Consider the following 10,673-nt stretch of genomic DNA (forward strand, 5'->3'; position numbering starts at 1 on the left):
AAATCGACTACTAAGTCCTCCGCACCACCACTTCGTGGCCGGCCAGTGGCTGGGCTTAGACCTGGAGCTGATGTGGAGTCAGATCTACCCGAAGGGAGCCACTTTCCAGAAGTGGAGGGCCGTCTCCAATTACACGCTGCAGGACTACACGGGCAACTACACGCTGATGCTGGCTCCTTGCCCGGCCTCGTCCGATTCCCAGCAGCTGGCTAACAAACAAATTTGGGCGGCCGATGATCAATTAAAAAGAAGATTGCCAAGTGGCCGAGCCGTTCAACGTCACTCTGCCCATCCATTACCAACAGCCATTCCGGCCGGAACCCGTCCGTTATTCCCTAGAGTAAGTGTGTGTGGCCGGCTACACATTAAATATTTGTTCATCTTCACAAAACAAATCGTTGGTGGTCAACAGTTAAACATTTGACAAAATGATCTCAAGGCCGGCAGCAGGGCCTGTAAATTGTTGTTGCGGTTGTTGCGTTGCTGGACAATTAACGTTCAATTTCTTGTCTCATCTAGGACGACATTCCAGTTGACGAACGACGTGCGGGCCTTCCTGAGAAAACCACGCAGCATCGACGACATTGAAGTATAATTTATAACAAAACGAAATTTTCAAATGAATTGCAATTGATGTGAAAATTCTTGTCCGTCCTTTCCCATTTTTATTGTTGATGGATTTGAAAGGATGCTGAATTCGAAGGTTCGTTCCACAACGGAGAACGGATTTACGGGCGCGTCCTTTGGCATCCGAGCAACGAGCTCTCGCCCGGCTACCGCCTCTCCATCGAGAAATTGTACCTGTGCGCCGGCCGTGACGGCTACGTCCCGCTGTTCAAGGCGAGCCTAATGCCGAACGGCCCCAGTTCGGATGCCTGGAGAACTTGCAGCGATTGAAATACCGACTACTTTTATTGGTCCGTCCATTCGTCCGGCTTCGGCCTCTTTTATTATTTCACATTTCCCTGGAACAATAAAAAAAAAATTTATTATTAATAGGATCGTGAGGTACGGAAGTGACAAGGACGTCCAGGGTCAAGGTCCCGTCCGTGAATGAGAAAATTTTATAACAAAATGGGGAAACATTTTTATGGAACAATTTTTTAATCGATTGGCGGACGGGGAGGAGAAGCTGATGAGAAACTGATGATTGTTTCCGGGATATTAGTCTTGTGGCTTCTGTCGTTGGGGTCATGCTGGCGCTTCTGACGCTGGCGGGCCAGCGTAAGGCCTCTCCGCGGATAGATGTCCGCAGGGAATTGGCCCGATCGGACGGCGCCCGAATGAAATTCGAATCGATGGCGGCAACGACCGGTAGCGAATCGCCGCTGGAGGCCGTCACCGTGTCCGGCGCAATTCTGCAAACCAAAACAATCAAATTTGTCAATGATCAATTTCGGGGAAATCAATCAACTATTAAGAGCTATTGAATCATTTACTCTTTCTGTCGTTGGCAGCGCGGGAAATCCCAGAAACTTTGATCTTTGCCAAAATTCTCTCAGTCCTCGATTGTCTCCGGCAGAATGGCGCCCAGCGTCTCTGGCAACATGAGTCCGACGATGGCACCAATCAGGGCCAGGATTCCCAGAATGGTCAGTGGCAAAAATTGACTAAAACGAGCCTGTTATTTAAAATTCCGATTTATAAAAGGGGTTAGCCAATTTTCCCGCCAAATTTCGAACTTTACAAGTTACCGAAGGGTTACTGGTCAAAGTCAAAGTTTCGTTTGCAGTATGGTTTACATTGGTATGGTTTTTACATGGGCATCCTCAGTTCTCGTAACACTACACAGATGGCTTTTTGCAGTTATCGTAACACTACATAGATGGATGCACTAGTTTTTTGCAATTATTGATTGTAATCAACATTTTTATTACACTTCAATAACTCTACTACGTAGCTGAGGATATTTTACATCTTTTCTGAAAATTTGGCTGACATCCATTCAGGCGTTTGATCAGACGGAGAAATTGCTACTTTTTGACAGAATTTCAGTAGCTGTTATAGCAGACGATAAATACCACAGAGACATGTGAACTGTAGGCAGTGGTAAACCTTACTTGAACTTGAATATGAAATACTTGAATATAAAAAATTTCTTGAATATAAATAACTCTCGTGTTAAAGCTTGTTTGATTGTTTGATCTAAGTAGTGAAGTGTCAATTATAAATGCCATAAGTGAGCCCAAATTATTATTTCAAACCATCACTTCATACGTTTATCACCCTTTATTCTTACATTCTGACAACGTGAGTGCGAAATATTACATAATCATTAATTACTGCTCGATTTTAATCGTGTTGTACTTTTATTTTTTTAATTTTCATCTAGATAAAGGATTATTGTTTGATAGAAGTTACTGTGTGCTACCAACAAACACAATCAATCTCCAGTTTATGAAGTGAGTGCGAGTAATTTCAAATGTTTTTAACTGCCTAATATTTTCTTTGGATCTTATCTAGGCTGATGTTTCTTCATCAATCCTTCATCAATAAAAATCCATTTTTTCTACTAGTTTTGGCCAAACTTCCAGCATTGTTGACACATCAAAATATTTGAGTTCCCTACTTCAATTATGAACCCACTACCTAGTTCAGTAAAAAAGTCCCAGCGTTTAAGAGTTTTGAGAGACGATTTGGTATATTCATTTGTTTTTTGCCAAAAAATAATTTGTCTAATTACTGTTAAATGTTTTTAACAGGATCACCCAGCTAGTGTTTCACAGCTTACGCTGTCATCAGTTAAACGGACGTATGGGAGAACCGGTAAAAAACCTACACTAGTCACTGAACAAGTCGGAGGTAATTCGGCAATTAGGAAATCATGAATCATCTAATTTAATTGCTGATTTCAAAATTATGTTTAGTGTTGATACCGTAGATGACGGCAGTGTCTCTATAGATTATGATGAGAACGCTCCAAAACCGAAAAATAAGCGCAGAGTTCCGTCGTTGATTGTTGGCCCACCTGTGGCCTGTCTGTCAAATTTTGAAGCTTCTTCAACTGAAAACCACACAGTTATGAATGGCCATCAAAGGTAACATGAAGAACAATAAGGCATACATGGATAATTTATTGATTATCGCATTTTCTTTGATTTTAAACCCTTTTAGTTCTGGAACTCATGTGGGAGAGAACAGCATCTCAATTGAATATCACGAGAACGCTCCGAAAGCGAGAAAAAAACGTATAGTTCCGTGGTTGATTGTTGGGCCACCTGTAGCCTGTCTATCGAATAATGAAGCTTCTTCAAGTGGTAACCCTAGAGTTTTGAATGACAATCGTCAAAGGTAACATGATGAACAATAAGGCATGCAGCTGGATAATTTACTGATTATCATATTTTTCTTAATTCTAACCCTTTTAGTTCTGGAACTCTTGTGGGAGAGAACAGCATCTCAATTAAATATGACGAGAACGCTCCAAAAACGAAAAAAAGCGTAGAGTTCCGTCATTGAGTCCATCTTCGTCAAACGTTAACTCGAGTGGAAAGATCTTTGTCAAGCACAAACAAGAACTCAAATGGCAATCAACAACATCGCAATTCGTCTAATCAAAATTATCAGAACAAGACAAATTCATTTTTTACTGATGAAGAGCTGTTGGAACTAGACAAATTTGGTTTGCCGGAGCCGGTCACACCTGAAAACATCAGAATCATAACAAATCGTCTTCACGAAGCATACCACGAAGAGAAGATAGTGTGCGTAGTGTGCGACCAAATTTTCCGAATCTCAAAATCAAGAACATTGAATTTAGATGAACTACCACCAAGTTTCTTCACAGTACTTCTAAAGCCAACCCTAGCAAAGTTTTTGCGGGTGGGATCCCGTGTTGAACTGGTGTGGCTCTCCGGTGTAAAGTGTGATACTGGTGAGTCACACTGGTGTAACACTTCTTGTTCGCGTGATATGGAGCGAATCACACAGGTATTCGTTCTACAGTTCATTCTCTTTGTTTGTTTTTATTTGGTATAGTTTTGTAATTTCACCCGAGAACGTTCTGGGAATATACACCCGTTTAAACCTCAATTTTGAACTAGTGTTCTCTTCAGTTTTGTTACTCACGCTTCTAAAAATAAATGGTGCTCCACACCAGTACCAAACCCTTTCAATTTACTTGTTAATTATTCCAGTTTCAAACCCATCCTATATACTGGTGGGTCGTTCCAGTTTCAAAATTTTCAGTTGCACTGGTATACCACACTAGTTCTTAACCGTTGCAATCTTAAGTTGACACTTCACGGGACCCAACCTCGCAATTTGCAAGAAAACAAGTAATGTCTCATTTAACACAAACTTATTTGAATACTGGCTAGTTTATTTTGAATCACACCGTAAAATTGAAATAATAATTGGAATGTAGTCAAACACAATAATAAATAACGCTATCGCCAGGGAGTGATGGACTGATACAGTCCATTGGGTCTCCACAATATAAATGGAAAACAAACAAAAAATGACTTCTCGAGGTGCGAAAACCGGAAATCCGAAAACCAAGCCACATATTACATGTCAATAGTATAACACATTAAAGGGTGAAATTGTTCACTAGTATTTGCAGTCGATCAATGTGTTGTTTTAGTGTAATCCCATCGTTATCTTCAATGTTCGGTCCTGTTGGAGCGTCAATTACAACCTCATATTGTTTGTTATCGCGAGAGGTGGCACGATATTCGCGAGCGTGCGTTTTCCTAGCATCGCGTACAAGCTGCTGGATTCGGCCCTCATTTAATTTTTCTCCTTTCTTCTGAGCAAAAATCCTTGCGGCCACTAAATTGCATGGAAAATATGTAAGTTAAAATTTTCGAAACAATTCTGACAGTCATTACGTTACCTCCGAAAACAGCCAACAAATTGAAAAGGCCAGCCATTCCAGGCCTGTTATCTCTGCCCCTTGGGCTCATTTTCCACTGCAAGCTATTGCTGACATCTTTTGCTACCAGGAAGCCCAACATCTGATAGAAAAACTTGTTAACCGTTTTAACTGTTTTAAGTTTTTCGACAAAAACAAAAACCTGTATCATTGAAAATTGAGATAGTAAATGGAAATAAACGTAAGTAATTAAAACACGTATGCTTACAAGGCTTACTGCCAAAGTGTTGTCTTGCAAAAGTACATCAATGGCTTCCACAGCCTTCGTCGTCGTTACTGGTAATTCTTTTAAGTACGTTTCTACCACAGATGTATGATGATCAAAATCAGTCTCTGCCATTTTGTGGATTGCAACTTTACGCATTTTTTCAATTTTTTGGTCTAATGCCTCCAACTTCTCCACGATTAATAGAAAGTTTGTCGACATTTTGGCTTCAATGGCACTAATTCCATTTTCAACACAGGTTAAGCGTTCAAGGGCTTGATGAAGAACATGCTGGAGCATCCAAGATGGCTCGCTGGGAGAACCTGAACAAAGAATGATTTTAAATAGCATTAAATGTTGTTGATATTCTCAAAGTTTCTTAGTATTAACACCACTGTAACAGATAACACGCACCTCCACTATTAGATGAAGATGTAGAAGGACACAGTTCCAGAGTGTCTAAGTCCATTATTGTTTTATCGGGGATTGGTGTTCCAACTTGTTCCATCGTTTCATCCGGTTGTTCAAGCCAAGTTTGTTCGATTGGTGCTGATAAGTCCCCTGTTACATATATAATCCAAATTTTAAAAACTTTAAGTACATGTACATTGCATATCAATATACCTTGATTACTGTTGTAATCATCATGACTGTTCCAGTTATCTGCAAGGTGAGGCAACACTACATTGGCAATGACGTTGTAGTTATCCAATTCAGAGGAACTTGATTGTAAATCTTTATCGTTGTCGGCCTTGGCCAGAGTAGTTGCTGGAACGGCCATCAGTTCCTTTTCCTCAGTTGATTTTTTCACTTTTCTCTTCTTGGGCTGCTCCATTTCGGCGTCTTCTAAAACTTTTTTTCTTTTTACTCGGTTCCCCCGGCCTAATGACTCATCATTATCAGACTTGAGCAGATCTTCAAAATTCTTCATGCCTTTAGATGCTGCGGTTGCAGCCTTAAAGATCCGATCATGACTCCCTGAAAGAGGATTAATGCAACAAATTAAGAATATCACATGCAACGTAATATACTCAAGATTTTTCTGTTTTACCTGGTTTTACTAAATTGAAAATTTGCACAATGTCGTACTCAAACCAATCTTTCGTTGGATAACGAAACCTTTTAAAAACATTACTTCTCCATTGATTCGGTTCTTGATGTCTTCCGTTTGCAGAATGTGTCCCAACGGGGGGGTATAACATGAACTTCATGCACACGGAAACCCAAGTTGTTGGAACACAACTAAAGAAAGCTTTTTCTTTAAAGTCTTCGTCTGTTTCTACAGTTTTGACCAGGTAATACTTCAAAGAGTTAAGGTTGTTCTGGGCACTTTCCTCACTCGTTTGTTCCAGCCTATGCTCGCCCTTCCAGTGAAGTTGCAATCTACCCACCTATTACAGTAACACAATAACTTTAGCATATGTTTAAAAAAAAGTTGTCATACAGTAGTAATACCTGGAAAGCACAATAACTAACGGGCGTCACGGCACTAGTTAATAACGAATCCTCTCCACCATTTTCTATCTGAGCACTTTTGCTGGCCATTACTTATATCCTACTACGAACAAACAATAACTCGTTATAGCATCTTTGATTTCACTTTAAAAAAAACACGGGTACATTTCTAAAAGTAAAGGGGCAAAACGACAGGTTATAAAACTTATTATGTGTTTAATTACCAGATTATACACCAAACTAGAAAACCACGCTTCGAACTTCACTTCCATACAAAAAATATGATTAATTCTGTCTGCTCTTTCAAGTTTCACTAGACCATGCGTGAAAAAACAAAAGACGGATGGTGTGCGTATCCATCAAAGCATTAGCCCTGGTATCCATGGTTACTACGTCAAGTCGTCTGTATCTCCTGAAAACTGCGCAGTGCGAGAGTGCATGCTGGAAGCTGTTTCAAGCTCTTCATTGGAAATATTTCCCCATAGGTAATAAATAACTACATACATATGTTTTTGTCTTATCTTAAATTATATCGTCTTTGTCTGTGTGAATGCAGTGTCGCTAAGAAAACATTCAGACGAAATGGAAGATATTGCAGCAAAATTAGGTGACAAGGAAGTTGACGAAATTCTTCTCGTATGTGGAAAACAGCAACGTAAAAGAAAAAGGAAATTAAACCATTTGACACCAGAATACCACAAGCGACTGAAAACAACAGCCATGAAGGAACTTCTTATTTGGATGGCTACGGGAGTTCCTGAGAAGTACATGACACACTTAGTTTCACTATCGTCTGGGTTGCCTCAGATGTTTGGACTCAAGACCCAAGTTTGTTTATCGGAAGCTAATGTTATGGAAAACCCAACAACACCTGAACATCTACATGAGCCAACTCCCATCGTGCAAATGGTATTAATATTTACAGTGATTGCCGTCTTTCTGATGACTTCTATTATGCATTTGTGTTTTATGCCAGGAAGAAAGCTGCATTATTGAAGAAACTGAGAGACTTATTAATTTAAGTGAATGTACTGAAGAGCCACAAACTAATAATGACCAAGCAGTGTTTCGTCTCCCTCTTGGTAACATTCACATGATTTGATTCATACCAAATTTGAGCATAATTAGTAATAAAGCATTGTTAAATTAAATATGGATTCATCCTCGACAGATAAACAGCAATCAAATGAAGATGAAGATTTATTTGAAGGGACACCGGTGATTAATATTTCTACCAGTTCTGCGCCAATTAACAACAAACCGTTGTCATTTAAAAGAGTTCTTTGTCATTGGGCAGCCAGTACCATGCAAAAGAAAAGCCACCTCACTTACTTGCTGGAGTTGCTCAAAGAGCATAGACCCCCTTTAGATTACGATGCCTTGCCATCTTCCGGCCAGCAATTGATGTACATCGACGGGCGTGATGTGCCCCATTTATCTTCTACGACAGAACAGGACCCACCTAGGTAACTTTGAATGAACATATCGTGCAGTACGTATATTTAAAAAAATATTGTGTTACAGTCAAAACAGCAAGAATGGGAAAAAACACCGATTGCCACCCGTCGTTGATTTAGATAATAAAGGAAATGGGAGGTACACTCACTTCGGTCTTGAATGTGCATTGGCCGGAGACTCTCCAGGATTATATCACCGCCATGCAGATTTATTGCAATATGCTGCTATTTACAAAACAAATCCAAAAGCCCTTCCACTATCTATTCGAAGAAAGGTACATATTTGTTTAAAGTGCATGTATGCCTTCCCTCCGCATTACTTTGTAGCAATGCGAGGAAGTGGATTAAATAGATTATGGATTTCATTATTATACAGCTTAGGTTACATTATAACTGTAACTTCATTTTTCCCTCTAGATTGAGAAACTTAATCCTGAAGCGGAATTCGAAGCAGCCAAGCAGTTACTTAAAGGAGATACACAACACCCAGATGTCGATACCGCTTTGACAACGAACGTCCCACATATTGTAATTGATGCGAGCTGTGATGGCGTCCTTTTTTTTGAGAACTCCGAGCAAGCAGAATGCATTCCTCTATGTGTGATTGTACATTCAGTAAGCGAGAGTTGCGATCCATCACGAAGCAAGCCTATCTTATTACAGAAACGTTCTCCTATAATCGTTGGTGTTGCTCACTGCAAAGAGAAGCCAGATGTTAATTCGTTTTTATCTGCCTTCATTGAAGAACTGACAAGACTGGATCCGAATAACGACGGAGATACTACCTTAGGCCGCCAATTCACCGTTTCCATTCGTTGTGTCATCGCTGACTGGCCAATGCGGTCGTATTTAAAAAGAGTAAAAGGTCATACAGGATACTGGAGCTGCGAGCGGTGTGTGCAGTGTGGTGTTGCGTGTGACAATCATTCGAATCAGAGAAATTCAAAAAAGAAGAAGAAAAAAACAATTCAGTTTTTAGAAGTGAACGCCCCTCGTAGAACTAACGAAGACTTTCTGACTTATATGAAATCTGACGACTGCCTTGACGAACATCTTAATGGACTTCACGATCTCAGTCCATTTCTGAAATGGAATTTTCCGATGGTGTCCGGTTTTGTTGTAGAATCCATGCATACATTTTACGCTGGGTGTGTAGGCGGAAGACTCAAGGGTATTGCCGGAAAAGCAAACGAAGGTAAATTGAGCGCATCACAACTTCTTCAAGTTGATCAACGGTTAAAACTCTTTGAAAAATGTAAACCTTGTGAATTTGATAGGCATGTCAGAAGCCTTAGCAAGTGCGCTAAGAAGTACAAGCATCACGAAATAAGAGATATGCTGATGTACATTTTGATTCCGGCATTTTGTGGGATCTTGCAGGATGAGCACTTAGACAACCTTTTATTGCTTCAGTATTCCATGTTGTTGATCGGTGGTTTTGCCAACGATCCAGTCTCCCACGACAATATAATGGAAGCGTCTCGAGTTTTGAAGATGTATGTTGAGCAACTGAAACATTTCAAGTACCCGATCCGACCGACTACTCACTTATCGTCACACTTACCGGAAGATGCGTTGAATCATGGGTGTGGGGTGGAATCATTAAGTGCGTTTGTATTCGAAAACTTCTACAGATTTTTCCGGAATATTCTCGCTTCGGGAAACCTGCCGTTACAACAGATAAGAAATAGGCTTGTTGAAAGATCAAAGTACTTGCTGCCAACTTCTGCTGACGGAATGATCATAAATTCTTCAAAACAATTTGAAATTGAAGTGAAAAAATTAGAAGCAAAGCACAGTGGCCAAAAGATAGTAGTAAAGTTTGCTCAATGGAAAGGACTGAAGAAAATTGTGTTCCCTGATTTTGTGCTGACTAATCAATATCCGAACAATGTCTGTTTATTAAAAAATGGAAGTGTTATTGTTTGCTGCGATTTCATTGAGTTTCCGAAGCATAGCAATAATTTTCTGATTGTTGGTTTCTCATTTAAAATAAAAGAAAATGCTTGCGTGCAGCCCTACGTATCAAGCAGATACAACACATTTATTGTATCGCAGTTGGACAATCGCATTAATGAATGGAATTTAAATAACTTACTTTGCAAAATGTATACTATTCCTTATAAGTTGATAGACTATTCCAAGTTACCTGACATTACCCTGCCGAATGTGCGCAACAGATGGTTTGCTACTCCTATCCGACACACAATCTCATAGCCACAAAAGTAAAAAAATGTCTCCGTAAGTGAACCGCCGTGTACATTTCGTCATTGGTTGATGTGTATGACACATTTGGAAATAAAAGAACACAATTTCTTCCTGTAATGTAGTTTCTCTGCTATCTCCAGTATTAAAAAGCATTCACTTTACATCTGCACATGAATCATTTAAATTTGCGCGCCTTTCAATAGACGACATAAGAGCAATAAAATAGACAGTCGGAAACACAACATGTGTAAAGCGTATTAAAAGCATTATTTAACGTGAATTTGAAGTGAACGTGTGTGCGTCGAGGCTCACGCGAGTTCCATTCCGGTGTAAATATAGCTATGCCAACCACAAACACAAATCCAGGAAAATGAATTTCAGCGTACAAAACCAGTTTTCAACGCAGATGACAATTTCTGTGATAGCTTTACGGCCTGTTATTTTGATGCCATATTATTAAATCGTCATCGCG

General features: G+C 39.8%; 2 protein-coding genes across 4 annotated transcripts; one reads left to right on the forward strand and one right to left on the reverse strand.

Moving 5' to 3' along the window:
• Positions 1–4,304: 4,304 nt before the first annotated feature.
• LOC124328327 lies at positions 4,305–6,836 on the reverse strand. 3 transcript variants are annotated; one of them, XM_046787060.1, is made up of 9 exons: positions 6,761–6,836; positions 6,537–6,639; positions 6,384–6,472; positions 6,133–6,323; positions 5,706–6,059; positions 5,496–5,642; positions 5,085–5,404; positions 4,838–5,018; positions 4,305–4,773 (listed from the first exon to the last, which is right to left on the reverse strand). In XM_046787060.1, the coding sequence occupies exons 2-9, from the start codon at positions 6,624–6,626 to the stop codon at positions 4,532–4,534; spliced, it is 1,614 nt and encodes a 537-aa protein (XP_046643016.1). In that variant the 5' UTR covers positions 6,627–6,639; positions 6,761–6,836; the 3' UTR covers positions 4,305–4,531. The 3 variants fall into 3 exon arrangements, with proteins under 3 accessions (XP_046643016.1, XP_046643014.1, XP_046643015.1); XM_046787058.1 differs by having other exon boundaries at positions 6,133–6,472; XM_046787059.1 differs by having other exon boundaries at positions 6,133–6,472; positions 6,537–6,636; positions 6,761–6,825.
• A 67-nt stretch (positions 6,837–6,903) lies between these two features.
• On the forward strand, positions 6,904–10,318 carry LOC124328326. Its single transcript, XM_046787057.1, has 6 exons — positions 6,904–7,021; positions 7,093–7,445; positions 7,513–7,618; positions 7,708–8,002; positions 8,061–8,268; positions 8,411–10,318. Exons 1-6 carry the CDS (start codon positions 6,919–6,921, stop codon positions 10,208–10,210), a joined length of 2,865 nt encoding a protein of 954 aa, XP_046643013.1. The 5' UTR covers positions 6,904–6,918; the 3' UTR covers positions 10,211–10,318.
• The last annotated feature ends 355 nt before the right edge of the window (positions 10,319–10,673 follow it).

Source organism: Daphnia pulicaria, chromosome 3 (genome assembly GCF_021234035.1).
Source record: "Daphnia pulicaria isolate SC F1-1A chromosome 3, SC_F0-13Bv2, whole genome shotgun sequence".
Lineage (NCBI taxonomy): Eukaryota > Metazoa > Arthropoda > Branchiopoda > Diplostraca > Daphniidae > Daphnia > Daphnia pulicaria.